Below are 23,088 nucleotides of genomic sequence, written 5' to 3'. Positions count from 1 at the left end.
TTCAGCTAGGATAGAGTTAATTTTCCTCCTAGTAACCACCACAGCACTCTAACAATAGATAGTAGGGTCACCTTATTGAGATACTCAATAATCAGCCCAGTAAGTCTACAAAACATAACAGTGCAGTGCTCAGGTATCTTTACCACTCATAAGGAAATTGAGATGATAGTGTTCACAGTATGTTATTATTGAATTAAGGGAAGTTTTAAATTCTTTTTAAGGAGAATGATGCAGTTAGAGCATTAATTTTTTCTAGGTGAGAAAGGGAAATATCTGCTTGCTTCTCTGAGGGCATATTTTTGATCTAAAAACTACACTAACAGTTTAAGAATATTTACAATTTGCTTTCTCATAAAAAAAAAAGATTTATTTACAAATAAAAGGACATTTAGACAAATTGTTTATTGAGTATTTCTTTCAAAACAGAAGTATAAAAGCACAACAGATAACTTTTCTTAAACTTTGGTCTGCAGAATTAAGGCACTTTGAACATGTTTTTTCTTACTCCATGAGTAATTGTTTTCCAACTTTAATTAATAAAGGCAAACAATTTTTATGAGTACAAAACTAGAGTTATAAAAATGACATAATTTACAGACAACATCACATTAGTACCAGACATTAGCAAAGCATGTTTTGATATAAAAGCTTTCAGACCTAGGCTCATTTTTGTAACACCTTTTTCCACGCAGGGATAGCTGTTTACATGCATTTTAATTATCCCTTCTATAATCCACTTTAATAGTTAAAAGACATATTTAGGGAGAAGTCAGAAAACATTTAAGGATTTCAGTATATATGTTGTTATAAGATTCCTATGGGAATTTTTTTTTTCATATAAATAAAGGTCAGCATGATCTCAAATACATTTTAGGAAGCTTATAACATTTTCTTTTTCCCTTGTTAAGAGTTTCCATTAGCCATGTTACCAGAAGGCATTTGGATATGTGATGTAGAACAAGAAAAGATACATTTGTCTGTTTAGACATATAATACTTGTCTATTTAGAAAAGGTAATGTTACTGGTGTCAGTATTACATTAAAAATACTATGAATTTTGACTTACAAAAAATATACAATACTACTGAACCAAAAGTGCTACATTAACACTATTATTTCCTTACATTACTTATTCTAAAAGTCATCTGAAGTGATTTTTTCCCTAGGAATGATCTAATTTCATTTATATTTCTCATTTAGTAGAAATAAAAATAATAATAAAAAATACATTCTGCATTGTTCCCTGCTATTTTTGAATCCAATCGTGCAAGCACTTACTAGCCAGCTTAAAAGGGACTCCTGGTTCTACAGAAGTTGATGGAAGTTTTGTTTGTGCCTTTATCAGTTCCAGGATCCCACCTTGCATAATGCTTACTATCAAGAGCAATTACAGCACCTTGTGTGAATTATGCCAGTAGTGAGCATCTTCATTTTCACATCTTTTAGTGGATTCATGGTTCAGTTTACATTGTTATCAAAACACATTGTTTTCTAATGTTCTTTTTTTTTTTTCAAAACAGTTTCTCTTCATCTCAAAGACCAGGCCGTTAATTTGTAATTCTGTGGATTTTATCTTGAAAAGCTTTTAAGAATAAGCTAGTCTTGTCCTCCTTCTTGTTGCTCCTCCTGTGGAAAAAAAAACACACCTATGTAACATTATATGTAATATAGTTAAACAAGATACTACATTTACTGGTGAAACAGATGTGAATAAGAAAGAATGATGCTGAATCTTTAACTGTCATAATGGCAGGTAGGAAATTATAGTGATCTCTCAGCTTCTTAATTGATCCAAATAATGTGCAAACAGTGAATAAAAATCCTGCACTGGGTAATCCCACAGTGCTGTTTTCACAGTATCAGATTCCAGAATCAGATCTCACTTTGACACCTTGTCCTGGTTTCAGCTAGGATAATTTTCCTCCTAGTAGCTGGTATGGTGTTGTGTTTGGGATTTAGAATGAAAATCATGTTGATAACAGGCTCACATTTCAATTGTTGCAGAGCAGTGCTTACATTAAGCCAAGAATTTTTCAGCTTCTCACACCTCCCCACCAGTGAAGAGACTGGGGGTGCAGTTGGAAGTGGACAGAACTGGGACAGCTGACCCGAATTGGACAAAACAGTATTCCATATCATATGGCATCACGCAGAACAATTAATATGGGGTGGCTGGTCAGGGTGGGGGGACCACTGTTAGGACAGGCTGGGCCAGTAGGTTGTGAGCAATTGCATTGTGCATCACTTCTTTTGTACACATTATTATTGTTGTTGTTGTTGTTATTTCTTTTTATTTTCTGTCCTATTAAACTGTCTATATCTCAAACCACAAGCTTTTACTTTTATTTATTTATTTTTTTCCGATTCTCTTCTCTCAGCCTATTGTGGGGGGAAGAGTTAGTGAATGGCTGTGTAGTGCTCTGCTGCCTGTCAGGTTAAACCACAACACACCTTTATTCTATTGTGAAATACAGTTTGAATGAAGCACATAATATAAGTTCTTTGCAGATAGAAACATATATATTAAGCTTTTTTTTTTTTTTTTTTTTTTTTTTTAAAGCATAAATGTAACTTTTCTTTATGGAACTCTGTTTTCTTAAGCTTCTGCGTACCCCCCACCCTTCCCTTTTACTTTAAACATATCTGAGATAAATATTTGATATAAGTTAAAATATTTAAAAATATGTTTTGCTTTTACCTTGTGTCCTCTTGTTTGCTTGTACTTTCCGTACAGGTGCTTCTAGAAAACAGAAATATTTCAGTCAGAATTTATTTTCTATAGCCTAGTTGAACTAAAACTCATTAAAAAAATTGGAAACCTATAGTAGACTTGTAATGTCTTTTTTTTTTTTTTTAAGGTTTTCCGATGAATTTTGATCCATTAGCATGTTGACTTGATCACCTGAAACATGAATGCTAATAACAAATACAGTTCACACATTTCCATGATTTGTATTCTTCCATCAAATATTACCTACATTTCAAAAATATTTTAAAATTTTAGTAGTATGAATTATTCATACTGATCTGTTGTAGATGGTTGCATGATGTAGACAGGGGCCAGGACATTGTGCCCATGCTCTTCACACAGCAAAAACCATCTGACACTGTCAGTGATGTGCAATCATGTTGATGTACTGCCCGGGACTCTGTCTCAAATTTTGGCAGAGGAAGTTCAGATTCCCTTGCAGGGCACACTATAGACATTTATTCAAGAATTATATATAAATTATGTACTTGAATCTCAGCCATTGTCAGTTACATTTCCAGCTGCATTTGGGCCTTGATATATAACTGCACTGTAAGTCCACAGTATCACTCCACATTTACAGGTCAGCTTATTTTCTCAGAAACTTCTGTTTTAAAGGGTACAGTGAAGCAAGGGACATTGTATAGGTACCACCCTCATTAGGAGATATGTCTGTTTTCCAGAAGACTGACTCTCTGAAACTACAGGCACTTTTTCCTTTTTTTCATCAAACCTTGATGTAATTTTTAAAACCAAGTGTCTCCTCATCAGGGGAGAAAACACTTTACAAACTTTAAAGAGAATTTTTCTCCCACAAAAATGTTACTGTAGTATATTTCCTTCTTTACAGACTTAAAGTACTTTTTTATTTGCTTAACTAGCCACATGCAGTTGCCTTTTCATCTTGAGGTACAGGGTATGTAAACTCAGTGCCCTGATATATAGGTTTCATTACAGCTGTGGTGAAACACTGGGCTTCTGCACCAAAGTATAAGAAACTTGCAAGTTCTTCACTACCTTAACAAGGAGAGAACATGGCCCATCCAAACTTGTATGTTTTCATGTAAAGCTCCATGGCTGAAAATCATATCCATCTCTCATTTTCAAGCAATAGTTGACTTCCCTGCATGCCTTGTACTACCCAACACTGAAGTTTACAAATGATTATGGTATACCTTCAGTATTTGGCATAAAATTCAAAATGCAAAAAGTAGAAACATACTTATTTATTAAACACTACTATCCACGAGCCATATTTTTATTATGAATTTGTATTTCAAAGGCTGACAGAATAAATACATTCTTACTCTACATCATTAGAATTAGAATTGGAAAAGGATGTATATTCAAATACAACAGGAACTCCAAGAAAGCTACTATTTAATTTGGAATAAAGACCAATAAATAAATAAATAAAGATTGTTAAACTTGAAAAACTAATTTCTGGCATATACCCAGGCTGAACTGAGGCTGAACTGTATTTGGCTCCTCATGTTGGACCTCCACACCATTCAGCTTTTTCAAAACCAAGAGTTCCCCTTATTAAATAGGATAACAGTAGAGAAATTCTAAGACCCCATAAGATTTACCCATTTCCAGAGATCATATTCCCTCCACCCCCCTCTTAGCAAGTTGATAACTCGACAGATCACATTGACAGGTCACATTAAAACTGACAAGAAATAACTCAAGTTAAAAACAACTCACGTGGTCTTCTTCCGGATGTGCTGCTTAGAGAAAATGCAATTCTTATGGTGCATGTTCTTTCATATGTTTTACCTAAGCTTTGTGGTTTAGACATTTCCTCTTGTCTACTATGCCTGCCAAATCTTTTAGTTACTTTTAGACACAAGACAAGCCTCAATATTTTTCTCTGCAACATCAGTGAAAGAATTCTTTTCCAAAATAATCAAAAAACTCTTCTTGCTAAAATATTGGCTTCAGAGTGAAGTAATTTTTGTGAATAAAAGCTACAAATCCCCACCTAGAATGATCACTTCAGACAAGTGAGGTCTTAGTGATACTGGATTTTTAGACAAACTAACCTTCCAAATGGACTTTCTTGATTTCTCTCTCGATAATCTGTGGCTCTCCCTCAATTACTTTAGTAACCTTGGTGTACTCAGTTCCAGCTACAATAGGCATTAAAAACAAATGAGTTAAATCTGGGATAGCATTTTTTCATATGCAAGGAACCATCAGTGGAAACAATGTTGTTTTGGGGGTGTGGGTATATGTAGGCCACTATGGCATTCATGATGTAAAGTCCTGCTGATTTTCTTGGCCCTGACACAGGTGATGCCTTCTCTAGGGCTGAAAGTCATTCATTGCAACCTTGGCTTGTAGTTTGTTTCAGCAAAGACTGCCAATTGTAATAAGCAGTGCTGGACATTATATGAGTTGAATTACAGCCCATATAAAATCTTTTATTTTAGACAATGGGAATACATCCATTTGTGTCTGGACTCAGATTTAAGTGCTTAGGAAATTTTCAGTAAAACAATCATTTTGATGTAGACATGAGGGCCATAAAGCATTATCACCATTAATGCTAACAGCCATAAAGCAGTGTGCGTATCTGCTTTTATTGGCTGAAAGCATGGTAAGATATTACAATGGAAAACAAGGGTATCTGACTGAATAAATCATGGGAAAGACGGGAAAAAATCAAATTAAAACAAGAGACAGAAATCTGCCTATTTATCCCATTCTGTAAAGCAGGATGCTTATGCAAACTAACATATAATAGCAAGGAAAAATAGCAAGAATTCAAGAGACAATATTGTCTTTTCCATATTTACTGCAGAGAAATTATTTCTTACTTTTCTATACAATGATAGGATCACTATAAGATTTATCTTTAGAGACTATATCTATTTAATTGAGTATCTCTGTAACTGAAGACCTTTGAACATTCTGGTATAAATTTTACTCCTGCTCTTTATAGCCTCGTTAAGACCACTGGAACATAGTCCAACAGATGGACGGATTTTTTTTTTTTGGGATATATTTTCTCATTTTCAACTCTCTTTTTAAATATTTGCTGCTGAAATAGGCAGCCCCAGAGAGCAACTCTCACACAGATACAATGAAAAACCCTCTAAATCATATTTCTCTCCAATGAGTACAGAAAAATCCTGGCTAAGATTTGATTGTTTAAAATAGCAGAGAGAAATATAGTCATATTCATGGCCATATCATGGTTTGTCTCTAAGACTAGCTGCATTATCAACTAACATGTTTTTGTTTGATGAAGAAACTGCTATGACATTCAGCCATCACTAAATTCTTGTGATTCCGAGGTTTAAGTTACATATACAGAATAGTGCTTGTGAAAAGCTACAAGATTTAGTTCTGTGTACACATGGTTGAACTTAGTATGAGCTACTTAAGTAGTATTTGAGTTAGTAACTTATGAGAGAGTGAACATTATATGAATTCGATTCAGCTAATTTATGCCAGGAGAAATATCCATGCATATTTTGAGCTTCTCATCAGGTTTACATTGACCTTTACTAAAAGCACAATACTTGAATTCTCTTTTTTTATTCCCCATTGCTATTATAGATAGTGATTCTAATTTATACATTAAGCAGAGAACATTCCAAATTCATAGATATATTAATTCCATAAGCACAAGTTTGTTTACCAGTTTTCTACAGCTACTGGTTATATACTGCCAAAACTGTTAGAATTAAGAGAGCAAGAAGGAAAGAAAACCATTATTTGGAACATTATATTTGAAAAGGGTTGAGGTTAATGCCTTCATATCTGTCACCTGTAAGCTTTGAAAGAGGGATGCTAAACATGCCTTTAATTATTAACTTGAGGGCAATGAATATTCATTTCTGGATGACCGGTAATATGGTGAATTTGGCCTATTACAATATTTTCTATTTCATAAATGTTTTTTCACAGATTTAAATTTGCTGAGTAAAAGGGTTCTCAGCTAGTGGAATAAATCTTCATTGCTCCCCTGGGTTTTAATTAGATAACTTTTTAAAGACTGAGAAAACAATTAAATTTTTATCGATTTTTCATGACTGATATCATACCAAAATTAATTAAACTTTGGCACTTGTTTACTTTTTATGTGCATCTGGCACTTCGTATATGTCATTATATTTATTTATTTATTTATTTATTTATTTATTTTTTCCAATTGAAGTTTCCTTTCTGGTAGATCAGTCTTTAAAATGTTGAGCTAGACAAATCTGAGAGAGGTTTCAGTTATCATAACCTGTTACAACAAGGTTAGTTGTAATACACTGAATTACCTCCCTGCAGAAGTCTTTTGATTTCCTCATCTTCGAGTAAATGACCATCACCTTCAATAAATTTGGTCACCTTGGTAACCTCTGATAGGATACAGGTTATGGCAAAAAAAAATTGATTGACAGAAAACATTTGACAGCATATTAATGACTTTATCCTGTTACAGCATTTTGCTGAATTACAAAAGTTATCTGTGTATGTTCCACGGTAAATACTGAAAACACCATATTGCATAACAAGCATAATTTAGTATTTATTAGACCTAGACAATCTCAGTTCTAGAGCTGACTGGAATGTGAAGATCAGAGATTCAAACCAGAATATTAGGTTTGGACATTTCTCAGTTTCTCAGGCTTAATCTCTAATTTTGCAGTGAGCATATTTGATGAAAACACATTTGAGTATCTGTTCAGTGATTACTTAAGTAATATCATGCTGGTTTTATTGTTGTCATTGTTGGTTTGTTTTGAAAAGAAAATAATGATACTAACCTTCTTCAAGAAATTTCTTTATTTTTTCTTCATTATCTGAACCACCAGCAGTAATTCTGGTATATTTTATTTCTGGACCTAGAAGAAAGATGTTTTTTTAAAACAAGGACTTATGTTAGATATAACTCTATTGACCTTTTTTTTTTTTCTTTTTTAATTTAACCCTTATGATGATTCTGTCTTTAACACGCTTTAATGAGCTTTTATGTGTTTTTTGTTGTTGTTGTTGTTTGTTTGTTTGTTCTGTTTGCTTGTTTTATATTTCAGTGTGTCCTAAACTGAAATGTAAGAGGGCTATTAATAGCTTAGAAGTATTCAGACAAGTAGGTAGGCAAATTTAACATAGTAAACATCTGCTCAATTTTAATAATTTTGTTGTATTAGGTCACAGATCAGGTATTTCCTCATTGTAAAATGGTCTGGATCCACTGTTGTAAAAAACTGTTATTAATGTTGTAACAGCTATGAGTCATTTGAGAGGTTAGCAGAGAAATTCTTTATCAGTTTCTATTACAGAGAGAAGGAAATTTCAGGAATGCTGGCATCATCTACATGATAATGACAATTTCATGTGGACTATTATTGAAACTTGCCGTTCAGAAATAAGAAAATAGTATTTTCTCTCCCAGAAATTTTCTGTGTTGAAAAATTGTCCCTGAATTATTCAGAAACTACTGCTATCTTTTTCACTGTTATAATCATTTCATTCAGTTGCTTTCACTGTAGTAAATAGTTGCATGAGAATAACTTGCCTGGTTTCTTATTTCTCTCTTGCTTGAGAATTTAATGACTTAAATTATTTTTTTTCAAAATAAACTCAATACAAAGACTTTCTGCTAAGTCAATATTTCTGTAACACTGTCTTTCCCTTGCAACTGTTTTTGCAGACAGTATTTTAACTACGGTGTACAAGATAGTATTTATAGTATTTATCCAAGGGAATCAAATGTGTTAGCAGAGACTGTTTAAATATGCCTCAATCTACTCACTTCAATTTCTGTAAATTTTCTAGGATTCTTAAACATAAAAATCTTCACAGTACATCAAATATAACTGAAATTGCCCAAGGAGATTGAAAGCTACTGTACAAAATGGCAAAGGGACAGATGCTCATTAATTTTATTCTACATTAGCATGAAAAAAATGTCTGCCTTGTGGATGTCAGAACAAGATAGTCTCGCCTTAAAAAGAAACATAGTATTTTTATTTTTATTATTATTGTAATTTTTTGTATATTGTATATTTTGTATATTGTATTTTTTTTTTTCCTGAACATGTTTTCAAGGAAACATGCAAAAGTAGGTATCTACACACTGAAGGGCTAGCATTGGTCAAATGAAGCCTACCTGGAGATATACAATGCAAGTAACCTAAAATTCACATACACACACACCAAAATAAATAAATTAATAAATAAATAAATCTAAACTAAGACAGACTGAAAAATGCAAAAGAACAGTGTTAGCCTGAAATAGTATACACGTATATGTATCAGACATATATAATTCTATATGTATATGTGTAGCAGACACAGTGAAAATCTGAGCTATACATGGCAGTGGGAAGTAGTAGGAGGAAAATTCACCTCCTCAGGAAATGCAGTTTAGGCATTAGGACAGGACTTAAGATGTTCTACTTTTGTATATAATGGAGAACTTCACTCAACATGAATTACCTTGAATAATTCTTTCTTCTGTTACTTTTTTCTCTGTCACTTCCACAGGTCGCCCGTCAATGATTTTGGTGTATGTTTTAATAACTGGTTCTACAAGGATTTTTAAGTTGAAGATATTAATAAAGTGATTAGCAGTGTTACACTTGCTGGTTTTGAGACACCAAAACTTAATGAATCACACAAGGAATGACCACAGAATATTTTAAGAAAAAATAAAAATGCTAAGAGTAGACCAGGAGCTGTTTGTCCCAAATTTAAGATGACTACATGCTATTTTATTTGAAACCACCCTAGATATGAAATCCTTGAAGCTCCTAGCAAAGCAGGAAACAAAGTTGATTTATTTGTCTCATAATGCTGCCTTTCTATCACAGGAATTACATCCTGCATTTTTGACTGCAGGACAACAATCAGCAGATAACTGAGACAGACATTATGTCAGCATGCAGAACATTTCTAACTGTCTTGACTGTAGCTATTAGGTACAGCTAAGGAAAAAAAATAAAATACAATTGCCATACTTCCAGAATGTCCTGTTAAAAATAAGTCTATTGTCTAACTATCATAGAAACCACCTGCACTCAAGTAAAAGCAGTCCAGGAATAATTTATATTTCAGATTTTAATTAATGCAAATTGAGTTGCTGAAAGCATACCAACCTCCATGTATCACTTTAGTTATTGTCTCCCCTTCCCTGACTATTTTGAACTCAGGTTCCCCTTCAATTAATTTAGTGAGCTGTGTAATAGATGGGTCTGTGACACAAGGAAAAAACAGCATGTTATAAATAGTCATAAAAATATTTACGGTATTCCATAGGACTGAGATGAAGCTAGCATTATCACCCCTACCCTAAATAAACCAGATGACCATAATGGAGAAGCCATAAATCTGAGATGGAGATGACCAGAAATCTGATGAGCCATCTGCAGCAGTGGCTGTACAATCTTGTACTTCCTCCCATGGTGTCTTAAATTTAGATCCTGTTGTGCACTTACTATTTACAAATTTTGTTTTTGTTTTTTTTTTTTTTTTTGTGTATTGGGTATTTTTAACATCTGTTGACAAGTGTCAGGCAAACACAGATCCTCGGCAGCTGAAAGGAAGCTTTCTTGTATGTATATTGGTAAAATGCCTAAAGTGAGGCATTGCTGGAATGTTCTGCTGGGTTTTCTTTCTTTCTTTTATTTATTTATTTTTATTTTAAGCTAGCAAGACTTAGGCAGCGGGCATATAGCCTAAAATAAAATAAAATAAAATAGATTGAGAGATCAGCTGTGTAGGTTGTAAGGATATTTGTCAGCCGTAATGGCTACTGCTCTCTGAGTTTCATGGGAGATGTCATCTTGATTTCAATGGCCAAAACAAATAATTTGGTAATCTCTTATTCTTGCACAATCCCCACAGATAACACTGATACAAAATGTTTGCCAACCTCTGTTTGGCAGGCTGGAGATAGACACCTAAAAAAAAAATGAAGAACATACCTCTGATGCAGTCGATTAACTGAATAACATAGTGTTAGTTTTGTAACACTTCCCCTATCCCTTGCTCAGAAATATAACACAGTCCATCTTTCACATGTTGTTGTGGTCCCTTAACAATATTTATTTAAAATATTTCTTTAAATTATATCATGTAGAAGTTGAGTCTGCACAGAGTTTGTTGTTGTTATTGTTTTAATAATCAGGATATAACAATAGCTTTTGATTATATATGCCTGGGATTGAATTGCTGAGAGCAGTATGATTGAGGCTTACTAGTGTCCTCCAACAGTAACAAATTGAAGCATACATTTTTGTTTGCTTTTGCAGCAGAAGATGATTGTATAGGTTAGAACTTAGAGCTAAATAAATCATTTATTTGCTGCAGATGTGATGATATGACAGGACCATAATGATTTCCAGTTATCACAGAACTCAATCTACTCTCAGTTTTAAACAGCTGAACTATTGCTTTTTGTTTTCTAAGGAGTCTGATTTTTTATGAATTTTTTATGTTGAGATATTAAATGCCAACATGCATTGAGAGAAATTATATTAGTGAAAAAATGTCAAAGATATTTATTAATATTTATAAATCCTTCACAAAACAAAACAAACTCCTGATTTATTTTACCTTCCTATGTGATTTATACAGTAGATGCATGCAGAACCTGTATTTTCCTGTATTTCCTAGTCAAGGACCAATCTTTTAAACATTCAATACACTAAAATTTGGGTTTCAACCAGATTTAACTGTTGAGATCTCTTTGAAGTTGTCTATGTATGGGCAAAGAATCTACTCAAGTAGATATTCTATTCTATTCTTCTATTCTATTCTATTCTATTCTATTCTATTCTATTCTATTCTATTCTATTCTATTCTATTCTATTCTATTCTATTCTATTCTATTCTATTCTACTCTACTCTACTCTACTCTACTCTACTCTAAATTATTTTTTTTTATGAAATCTCCCATCACAATCTGCTGGAACTTCTTGATATATGTTGCAAAAATTAACATGTAATGTTGCCAGATTTTTTTATACAGACAATTGTGGGCATATGTGGTCTTGATGGGAACTGCCAATCACTACTGTTACTGCTAGCAAGCTCAGAAGGGCCTAAATTGGCATTACTAGGATTATTTCTGAGTCATCAGCAGGAAGACTACTTACTAAAGATCATTCTTTGGACAGGGTGCCAAAGCAGAAATACTGGCAGTGGAAAGGAGTGACTCTTCAGTGCTCACTAACATATTATTTTTTTTTCCCCTCATTGGTGAAGAATGCTTAGTTGTACATTTGTACAGATATATACAAACATATAGCTCAGACAGTCATTTATCATTTTTTCTCATCTTCCAAATTCTATGAAAGTTGCCTAAACTCTCTGCCCTGTCTCTGGATTTAACCTAGAAGAACAGGTACCTCCAGAAAGTGATTCACCTGCATTTTATAAAGATTTCTAAAATACCTTGGATAATTTACCATGTGGAATCATCTGGTAATTTATATTGATTTGTTGCTCTGATTTCACGCTGGAGACTAGACAGCAAGGTTTTATATATATATTTTTTTATATATAAAAGATAGTATCTTGTGCTAGCTGGGACAAAGCACAGACAAACTGTAGAGCAAGCAAGCTCGTGACATTTCTGCTGGGAGAAAGTCCACACAGAAACATTTAATCAGTTTGGATAAAATATCTGCAAGATATTTTCAAGTGCCTTTGTTCTCAGTTGAACTTTACCAGATTCTTTTTTAGCATTTTCATTTCAGAAGAAAACTGGAGCACAGAAGTGGTGACACTGGTCTAGTGAAACTAGTGATGTTTTGCTTAAGATATGAATCACAAGTGTTCCATGGTCCCAGCCCAACTTTATGTTCTCTTCAATCCCACAACTAATCTTTAACTTTTGCAACAGAGAAATTGAAAAGAAATTTTGGTTAACTGTCCTTTCCAGGCATCTGACAGATATTGGTATTTAGAACCGACTGAAAACTGTAGAGAAATTAACAGTTTGTTTGTTGTTGTTGTTCTTGGTTTTTGTTTGCTTGTTTGTTTTTAACTTTAATGTATAACAATTCTACTTCATTTTTTAAAATAACTATTTTAATACAAAAACAATGGAAATGTTTTAATTATAGAATCCACCTTTCTATATACTTTATAGAAAATATAGTATTATTTGGGGCATTTTAAATACATTCTTCAGGGGAAAAAAATGATCATTTTAAAAAATGCATCTTAAAAATGTCCATAGATTTTTTATTTTTATTTTTTAAAGAAATCCAGGTGGGGAGAGCAAGCATGGGAAATCTTTAAATACAAAATATTTCAGCCAGTTCTAATTGCAATATTTGTATCTTTGCTTTTCCAGCAAAGTACAGAACAACCTGGAGCTGTTATGTAAAAAATACATTCTGTTAAAGAAGTAAATGCAATATATATTCTGTATATGTATACCTTTATGAACATATACAGAAATATATATTGGAAGGGCCCCATTTACCTTCCTTTCTGATGATGGGCTGGACGTTGCTTTCAATTATGTTAATTTCTGAAATTATAGAAAATGGAATATAAAACATCCCATTCCTACATTTTCTTTATGGTAATGATTGGTTAAATTAGGTCTGGTCATCAAGATGTAAATAAAGTCACAGATATTAATGGAAGGCAAAGTAAAACAAAAGGTGCTAGAGTATGAGTCTCAGTTCTGTTTCCTAAATGGTGCTGTACACACGAGTTACCTGCACAGTCTACTAATGTGCTATTTTCCTTTGTTTGTACTTCATGAAACACAGAGTTAATGAAATCCATGATAATGTAAGATACATAATAATAATGGCTTGTACAATTCCCTGCATGAAAATCTGTATAATTCCCTGTTGTATCTTAAACTTGAATTCTAAAGTTCTAAAACTTCTGAAACTAAACTTCTGTTTGTTTCATTGGGGAGTGCACCTGGTAAACAGAGGGCTTTTACTCCTTACAGAGGAAATGGCTGAAGCAACTGTCTCCCTTAGAAAACCCATATATGCATATATAGAAAACAGGTGGAAAAGGTACACTTTGCTCCTCTGGAAACATTTATGAAAAAGAAAGCAACTCAATGCATAGTTTGGTCAATCCTGGAGAGTCTGTGAGGCAGTACGACTGCTGTGCACCAAGCACTGAACCTTGGCTAAAAAATGAAAAAAAAAGTATTTCCCATACGTATCTTGCCTATCCCAAAGAGTAGAAATGGCTTACTTTAGGGATATTCCCTGTTGAGAATCTGGAAAGGGAAAAAATACATACAGTAGCACAATAACCAAAAACATTCTTCTTTGATTCTTTTCCTGTCATTCCTTTGCCCACTTTACTTCACCATAAATTGCTTTCTTTGTGATTAATAAAGATCTACAATTCAGATTGGAATTGACAGCATTTATAAATCATAAATCTCTTAAACCCATCTGGAAATATATAAAATGAACTTACTGTAAAATGTCAGTGGAATCTCTTTGAAGGTGCTGTCACGAACAAACTACAAATACAAAAAAGTAATTTCAAAATTTGAAAGAGCACTTGTGTTCTAATTTTCTAATGATTGTGCATAGAATTCACTGCTTCACTGATCTACAAGTTAGGTTATGCTATTACACTAGGTTCTTTCATTCATGTTTGAAAGATAATGTAAGCTCAAAAGGGTATGTAAATGAAATAGACAAGGATGCTTCTTTTTTAATCCATAGTCATTGAAGCTGATGGGTTAAATTGCATAGTAATTGAGCTAGTTTATATTTCCCTCAAAAAGGGATTGCCTCAAGTGAAGCAAAGAGTGGATTTAGGCCAGTTCACACTGGAGTTGCCCATATGCAAATGTTCTACAATTATGTGGTGCTGAAAAATTTAAGTCCTAACTGTTGAGTTGAGTGTATCATCCAAATTACACTTGGGTAACTGGGAGCTACTAGATGTGTTGCTTGCTGAAGAAACAGAGAGCCAGAGAACCATTTTTGAATAATGTACAAGGTTTCATAGAACTTGCCAAAAGGACAATGGGAACATCATTTAAAAAGTACCTTGATTTGTATGTACTTGATCAACTTCTTCAGGATTGTGAGCAATTGATCATTTCCAACAGGCAGGTCTAAGAAAAGAAACAGGTACGTAAGATGAAACAAACATCTCTATTCACTTTACTTTCACTTACAGTGCTAATGCAATGTAAAACAATCTCATAAATTCACACTCGTGTATGTGTACATATATGAGTGTTATGTATACATATACATTCTTCTGTATTGAGGGAAAGATAGCCCAAAGCATCTTGTCTTCCATATATTTGACTTTCACATAATTTCCAATAGTTGCCATGGTTTCAGGCATGGCATAAAATGAGCAGTGATGTAAATTTTTTGTTTCCTATTTCACATAGGAATTGTCTCTTTAAAGTAAATATCCTTTTAAAGTTCTTGCACCTACATAACATGTAGACAAATTCAGAAATGTGTGTAAATTCTATGAACTAATACGGACCTGCTGGATACAGGAGTTTATCAATAACATGAATGACACCATTGGTTGCCATGAGATCAGATTCTCTTGATTTCAGTTCATTAACCAGAAGAGTATCATTCACCTGGTAAAGAACACATATTATCAGAGACATTAAAAAACAAACTGAATCCCTTAATATCACTTTCAGATATATGCATCCCACTCTTCAATGTCAAATTGCAGACAGAATATCTAATTGCAGACACTGAATGTCAAATCTCCGTTACAGGGTTGTGTCAGGAAGACTTTTTTCAACACTTAACTGTTTTCAAGTAGAGCTTCCCTCCTTGGATAGTTTTAAGAATGTTTGTCACACCAGGCTCAAAGCCACTTCCAATGAAAACTCCTTGTGTCAAGTGGTAAAGGAGAATGTTTCTGAGAGCATTTTTGTCTCCTATTTGAAAAGAAAAATAAGGAATACAAATTAAATATAAATAAATAAAGTAAGGCATAAAAAATAAATTGTACCAGATAGTTCTTTTTTTGGGAAATACTAATGATTCCCATAGGTTTGAGACAGAATTAAGCATACTATGAATGAAACTAACAGAAATGCATATATATTGAACCTTTTTTCTTTTTTTTTTTTCCCGTTTTCGTAATTTTAACAATCTTATGCCAAAAGGGACTCAACATAATTATAAACATGCTATGAGAACTACTATATAAAAGAGTAGCATTTTCTTATTATTTGGTATTATTTGCTTTTCTTTGCTTGCCTCTCTAATCAGAATTTTTCATTCCTTTTCTAATTATGCTCTGTAAACACAAGAATTTCAGAACCGCTAAACAGTCTGCAGCATCAAGTATCACCAAGGTACTAGACAAATTGTAACCTTAACACCCTTTCAATTAAAGGGAACTGTAGCTAACTGCTGGCAGAGAAATTAATATAACTATTCTCTTGGGCGACTCCCTTCTGAGATGAATGGGGATAATTGACAACTCTCTGTACACACATATTTTCCCATCTCAGGCAGGACAAAGTTGCAGGAAGAACAGAAGAAGGCCATCTGGGATACTGGTCTTGACTATTCTTGCAGTCAAACTGTGAGAAGAAAAGTTGAGAAAGCGGAAACAACCCTATTGTGAGTGTGTTTTCTGTATTTCAAAGTTTGGTTTAATTCCTATTTTGGAAGAAAAAGCCTCTAGAAAGGACTAGAAAAGGACTAACAAAGCACATGGATTCTGGAGTCCAAGTTAGAGGGGCAGGGAACCGTGGAGCTCTGTATCCATGGAGGTTCAGAGTCTTGGATGGAATATCCACAGACTGACCAGGAGACAAGGTACCAAGCAGAGCAGTTTTAAAACACAAGTTCTTGCCATTATGTGGAATATTGACCATTCTATTGCATGTTCTTTGTTAATATTACATGTTGACATTGATTTTTCTTTCCAGGAGTTTCAACCTTGATGAAATGGCAATGAAAATACTGTGTGGTTATAATTGTTCTCTGGTGTCTCTCAGTGAACATTTTCCTTTTTCTGCCTTTGATTGCTAATATCAGTGCAATTCACTTCACTACTAAAGTTCAGTTAAATGATCCTCTTCACCTACTAAAATTAGTGCTGAGTTTTTGTGACTGGTTTACTCATAGACAGCATTAAGTTATATACAAAGTCTAAATACAGCCATTTGAAAAAGCTGGTTTCACAATCAAATTTCCTTTGTTCTTTGTCACAATGGCCAGTGGTTATAAATAATATTTGTTTTTTTTAATCTTTATTACAGATTAATATTTTTATAAATTCTTTGGAAAAAAATACATATTTAAAAGCTTATTTTTTATAGACAAAATAATATTATGTCTTAAAAGAAAGCTAGGGTAAAATTCCAAAAAGCAAACTGATATTAAAAAAAAAAAAAGAAAAAGGAGGTTAAAAATCAAAATTTCAGCTGCCATAGAAAGTAAGTAGAAACTATGTCACAATGGTAGGAAAAGCCAGTACATAAAAGCCCTTGAAAAGCTGAACATCAAATATAGTTGTATACTGGACTGTAGAAATAATCCAAAAAGACATAGGGCTAGGGTGCATCAAGTTGTGAACTGAAGACACAATAGGCCTGGTAAAATCAATTTCTTTTTTTCTTTCTCAAGAAAAGAGAGTCTTTAAGACAAAAATTGAACTATAGTGTTTACCTAGTTACTTCAATTCACAGCCCTGAGGTGAGCTTCATTTGATTTTATAGCTATCTAATGTTGGTCATTTAGGTTATCTGTTAATTTACCATTGATGACAAGAGACACAGCACACTGGAAGATAATTTATACCGCAATCATAACTTTATATGGCTAAGAGAGAATTCAAATTAACAGTGGCTCATTAGTGAGTTAAGGTCTGTGTAGTTATGCTAAGGAAGCTGATATGAGATGGACTCTTTGAAGCCATTAAGGATTCATGGGATTTGGCTCATATCTTTTAAATTTGGTCTGAACAGAGCAAAAACAAAAAAAAAGCTTTCTGGATTCAAGGTGACAGCTCTTCCCAGACCTGTGCGACAAGACAGATTCACGTTACCCTCAAATAAACTAAAAATATTTATAGTGTTGTGGCCACAGTCTAACCCTCTAGTGGGAAATCCTGCAGGAGAGATTCAAGTTATCGGTCTGCATTCCTTCTTTTACAAAAATGAAAGTGTAATGGCATACATTAAGATTTATATATATATTCAGGATCTTTTCTTTTTTTTTTTTTTTTTTTTAGCACAAGTGATGCAACAGATCACTGGGTGGCATCAGAGAAGGGAAAATACAGGAAAAGAAAGGACAGCACAGGAATGGTAATTCAATACTACATATTTTTATAATGTGATGGTTACAATAAGTATCTACATGAAGAACAGAAATTTGATGAGACTCTGCATTTTGATATATCTGAAGTAACCCTGAATGTTGTTATAGAAGTTGAAGTTAATTAAATGAATGCAGATTTTAACTTGGAAGGTAATTACACTTTGGAATAACAAATGAGGTTAAATTTAAATAATGAGGTTAAATTTAAATTAAGCTTTGATTTTAAATTTTATTTTATTTCCCCAAATGATACTTTCTCTATCACTGAAGAAGGAATTAATTTAGGGAAATACCATGACCTACTCTTTGCAGAAGGTTACCTGGTTTATCAGACATCTTTTGTTTAAGAAACACACTCGCTACCTTTCCCATTAATTTCATTCTTGTTTATACATGTAGTATTGGTATGTTACTTACTTATCAATATATCCTTATCATCATCGGTCAAACCTTTAAAGGCATCATTAGTTGGAACAAACAGAGTCCATTCTCCAGGCCGTGACAGAACATCATCTAAATCTGCAGCTTTCACCAGACTGAGGAAAACACTGTTTAAAAAATACAAACCACAAATACATTCTTGAAGTATAGCAGCTATTTTCAAGTCCAGGCACTTAGTCTCCTTATTTGTTCTGAAAGTACATCCATCTTTAAACACTCCTAAAGTTTACCAGAAATAAAGACAGTGGAGGAGATAAAATGAGAAAAAGGAAGACTGTCCTAAGAGTAGCAGACTGAGAAAAAAAGACTTGAAAAATAAAAAGCAATGGCAGCCTGGATCATAGAATAATTAATGGAATAAAAGCCCTACAGATCAAAGAGATGAAGGGAAGATGACAATGGTAGTTGGTCTCTCTGGAGGACTGACAAAGCTGCAGGTAGAGGACAGAAATACACACTGGGAATACAGTATATATACAGCCTGCAATCATGCTGCACTAATATGGAATTGTACTACTGGTTAATTAAACCTTCATACTCTGATGCATTTATAGCTCTGGATGTGTCATCCAATACCTTGTGACCCCTTGTTCCTCTCTTGCCTATTTAGCAGTAAGGAACATCATTTATTTATTTATTTATTTTCTTGAGGAGGTAATAACCTCTTTCTTGCCCTTCTTGCATCCCAAAAATCCAACATGGTCCACAACTATTTTTCAGACCAGTTGTACTTTATACCTCCCGTCCATATACTCCTACCGTATGTAGGAAAATCTCAGTGCTATCAAAATGTTAATCACCTGAAACGCTTATCATTTCTCAGCATTTCGTGCAATGTTTTTTCTGCTGGCTTGATGATCTGTCTGAAGACATGAATAAAACCATTCCTTCCTTCTTTACTTCCTCTGACCATGCATGAATTTTCAACACATACAGCCTGATTAAAAGAGAAATGAGACACCTAAGTGCATCTATTCACAGAATGATACACACTTAATCATATTTAAGGAATGAAATGTATATGTATTTCCCAACAGGCTCCTGAGTTTAAAAATAATATTTGTCTGGATTTCTGACAGTCAAATTTTATGTTTTTGCCATAAAATTTTATGTTTTTTATGTTAAGTCTGGTACGGCTTGAGAAAACAATAGTTATTAAAATCTGGAGTAAGTTAGCAGGATGCAAAGATTTCCAAACTTGATTTTCTGGTTTCCCTCTTGTTACTTAGTTCTAAAAACTAATTGTATGAATTTATAACTAATTGAGTGACAAACGCAGAATCTTGCATTGTTTTGCCAAAGAGTCTTCTATGCAAAATTCCCATAACAAAAATTGGATTTTCAAATTATTTTTTTTTCCTAACTTAAAAGCTAAAAGAATTTTCTTTGGCAGTGATAATAGTAGATGTTGAAAGTTTCATTCAACTTTGTCTGTCATTGTTTTATGCATCTTCATTTTCATAGTTAGAATACACATTGTTAAAATGTCCCATTCACTTACTGTGCGATACACAAAGACTCTGAGCAGTTTTCCTCCAATTGTCTCCAGCTCTTGTCCATTGTATAGTTCATTGAGCCCAATTTTCACTTTTATAATGTGATTCTGCAGGATTGTTTTAAGAAGGCGTTGATCCATCTGTAAGGTGTCATCTACAATGCCAATTAGATATTTATATATAGTTATTTATATAGTGAACTTCATTCAAGTAAGGTTAACTGTGGACACCTGTATTAGAAGACTGTGGAAATACTAGATATTTCATTGAAATGCTTGAATGACTTCCAATGACTTGGAAGGATCTGTGTAAACAAAAAATTAACAGTTTCTGTAAATTGTGCTTTCTCAAATATAGAAACAATCTTTTGACACACCCCTAATTATTACTAGAAATAAAATGCCAGATGATTTATATGTGTGCCTGCTCCAGCTTCTAAATTACTGCTGAAGCTTATTATTTCTGAATGTGCACCTGAAATCCTTCCCAAATTTGCTACTATGCGGGTGGTTAATACACAGATTGTTGAGGGAAGAGCAGGCTGTTCATGTGCTCATTCCTGCAGATATGCAGATGTGTTCCAATCATATTTGTATTGGTCTCTCTCTGCTTTAATGTACTAGAAAATACCAATCTCCTTGTATATTTTTTTTGGAGAATAATCAACTTGTGAATTTATGTAAGTAATGTAAAGATTAAGAGAACTGGCAATTCATTAGTATCTTTCCTTTCCCACAGCCTGCCCATGTGTATTTTGTATCTTATTTTACTGAGAATATCTCTGTCAACAAATGGTACCACTAAAAAAAATCTGTGCAATCTGATGATTGCATTTGTTTTGTCTTTCTACTCAGTGTGCATTTTGAAAGGATGAAATAATTCATTCTAATTCTCAATTACTCGTTTTCCTTGGGACTTAGAATCAGTACTGGGTCTTATTTGGAAGACTGTCAGAGTAGCATATATTCTTGTTTATTTTGATGTTCAGAGTATACTCTTTTAATGCTACTAACCTGAGAAAGCACCATTCAGAGGTGCCAGAAGAGTGTATTGGCCTTCTGGTCTTAGAGAAGATGCCAGTCCCAGCTGTGCCACCAGGTCTGTAAAAGTAGTCTGCTGAGCACCCCCAAGCTCAATGACCTGCTTGGCTGCAAATAAAGGAACAAAAAGTATTTTAACACACCTTTTATTTCTCTTCCTGATCTGGATTTTTCATGATTTCATAATCTTATCACTGGCAATACATGTGAGGCAATCCAAGTGAGTTCACAGAAAACATCTTCAGTTTAAGAAGGTTGTCATGGACATTACTAACCGGAATCAGGAATTAGCACTTTATCAATGAGGTGGATAACGCCATTGCTTGTCACAATATCCTTGCGTTTCACCATCTTTACTCCATTCACAGTCAGAGTTTCACCATCACAGCCAACTTCAAGCGTGTTTCCTTCCAAGGTTTCATAGACAGCTCCACCCATTATGGCTTCAGAGCACTGAAGAGTATTTAAAATGTGGAACTTCACAAGAGCTTCAGGGAAAAGAGCAAAAATTTCATACATAGGCGTTTGGATACATATAGTCATATAGTTCATATACAGGTGTTGTGGAACATTAAACAACTGATGTAGTTAATGAAGATAATTAGGTTCTTCAGATGATCTTGTTATTTCCCTGGCATATTCTTTCTTACTAGGTCCTCAGTAGAAGGCACTATATTACAGTACTAATGCAAGGAAGTCAACAAAAATATTGCTTTAGTAACATCAGGGTGTTAAGTACTGAAAAGTACTCATTCTAAGCAGAATTAACTTGGATAGAGGTTCATGATTTAAATATTTACTGATCAGAAGAAAGATGGATGACTGGAAGCAGGAGTGGCCTGCATTTTTGTTTAAAATGAGATAATCTCAGACTCATTTGCAGTAAAGAAACCTTCAGTTTCTGAATTGTCCATATGAAAAAGTTACTCATGAGAAAGCTACGAATGAACCCCCAAATTCAGATAGCTTTTCATTTCTAGAGGCAGGAATCTCTAATAGAACATTAGAGCTGAACATCACAGTTCAGCTAGAGACATTAGAGTGCCTGTATGTTTATAGTTTCCTTTAAAATGTTCTGGAAAGTAAATTTTCAGTTAATTTGTATCATTAGGTAACTGACAGTCAGAAGAAATAACTCCTCCTCCTGTAAAAGTACAGGTGCTGAATTTCAGGACTACAAGGATAATGTGGTTTCTACATCCTGATTTACTAACCTGTATTCTTCTTCTGCAAGAAAAGTTTACATACCTTCAGAGGCCACCTTGTCACCCATGATCCTTTCTAAGATTCCCCTTGGAAGACTCTCAAAAGCTTCATTAGTAGGAGCAAAGAGTGTGTAATGACCAGGCCTTCCAAGAATATCCAAGACATCTGATGTGATTGCAGCAGCCTAAAACATAAACATTTGTTATATATGCTGGTTATTTAAAGCATTAGCTTAGCCATGTAGACACAGGAAAAAAAATGGACAAAAAGCTCACACTTTTTATTCCCTAATTTAGAATTCTGACGTAGTCAAATCTTGCTCTTAAAGAGTAATATTGAGTTTATACTGAAAATTACAGATTTATTCATGAGAGCTCACAGGCAGCATTTAACATAAAGCTTCTCATGTGTTTTCACTTAGTATCTAGAGTTCTTTACTGTGACAATGAGATCAGTGTTATAGAAAGATGTGTTAAAAATGAAATGATGAACATGAATAAAAAAATAATTCTGTGAGAAAAGATGTACCTTGATATGATGAGTTCACTCCTTAAATTAGCACACACTAATCAATAAATTCTGATAGAACTGACAACAGGGCACAAATTATTATTTCCTAAATTTTTAAATGAAAAATGTGAACATGTAGGTTTTGACACATTAGATTAATGCAATGCTCTATCAACAAAATTAACTTCTACCTGGAATAATAAAAAATGTGTTACAGTTGGAATAATAGGAAATAATAATACCTGAATAATAAACCTGGAATAGTAAAAAAAAATGTGTTAAAGTGTTTTTTTTTTTTTTTTTTTTTTTCCAAGCAGAGTTAGACAGATATGTAAGTAAGTAAAAAGTAACAGGTAAAATGTCATCTAGGATTAGGT

At 33.6% G+C, this 23,088-nt stretch overlaps 1 protein-coding gene across 15 annotated transcripts in view; it reads right to left on the bottom strand.

The window, feature by feature from the left end:
* Window positions 1–383: 383 nt before the first annotated feature.
* Window positions 384–23,088, bottom strand: part of POSTN (periostin) — a 35,139-nt gene continuing 12,434 nt past the window's right edge. Inside the window, exons 7-24 of one of the 15 annotated variants that reach the window (XM_005018339.6) lie at window positions 22,244–22,385; window positions 21,271–21,483; window positions 20,969–21,103; window positions 19,961–20,109; window positions 19,260–19,396; window positions 18,436–18,566; window positions 15,487–15,617; window positions 15,203–15,305; window positions 14,746–14,813; window positions 14,162–14,207; window positions 13,188–13,235; window positions 9,850–9,945; window positions 9,191–9,280; window positions 7,516–7,593; window positions 7,027–7,107; window positions 4,795–4,881; window positions 2,699–2,740; window positions 384–1,626 (exon numbers count right to left, since the gene is read on the bottom strand). In XM_005018339.6, the coding sequence (XP_005018396.2) occupies window positions 1,586–1,626; window positions 2,699–2,740; window positions 4,795–4,881; window positions 7,027–7,107; window positions 7,516–7,593; window positions 9,191–9,280; window positions 9,850–9,945; window positions 13,188–13,235; window positions 14,162–14,207; window positions 14,746–14,813; window positions 15,203–15,305; window positions 15,487–15,617; window positions 18,436–18,566; window positions 19,260–19,396; window positions 19,961–20,109; window positions 20,969–21,103; window positions 21,271–21,483; window positions 22,244–22,385 (1,818 nt within the window). In that variant the 3' untranslated portion in view covers window positions 384–1,585. Of the gene's footprint in view, window positions 1,627–2,698; window positions 2,741–4,456; window positions 4,477–4,794; window positions 4,882–7,026; window positions 7,108–7,515; window positions 7,594–9,190; window positions 9,281–9,849; window positions 9,946–13,187; window positions 13,236–14,161; window positions 14,208–14,745; window positions 14,814–15,202; window positions 15,306–15,486; window positions 15,618–18,435; window positions 18,567–19,259; window positions 19,397–19,960; window positions 20,110–20,968; window positions 21,104–21,270; window positions 21,484–22,243; window positions 22,386–23,088 lie in introns of all 15 variants that reach the window. The other 14 variants (XM_038174318.2, XM_005018340.6, XM_005018341.6 and 11 more) reach the window with 14 other exon arrangements.

Source organism: Anas platyrhynchos, chromosome 1 (genome assembly GCF_047663525.1).
Source record: "Anas platyrhynchos isolate ZD024472 breed Pekin duck chromosome 1, IASCAAS_PekinDuck_T2T, whole genome shotgun sequence".
Classification (NCBI taxonomy): Eukaryota; Metazoa; Chordata; class Aves; order Anseriformes; family Anatidae; genus Anas; species Anas platyrhynchos.
This window is presented reverse-complemented; position numbering and strand designations above follow the sequence as displayed.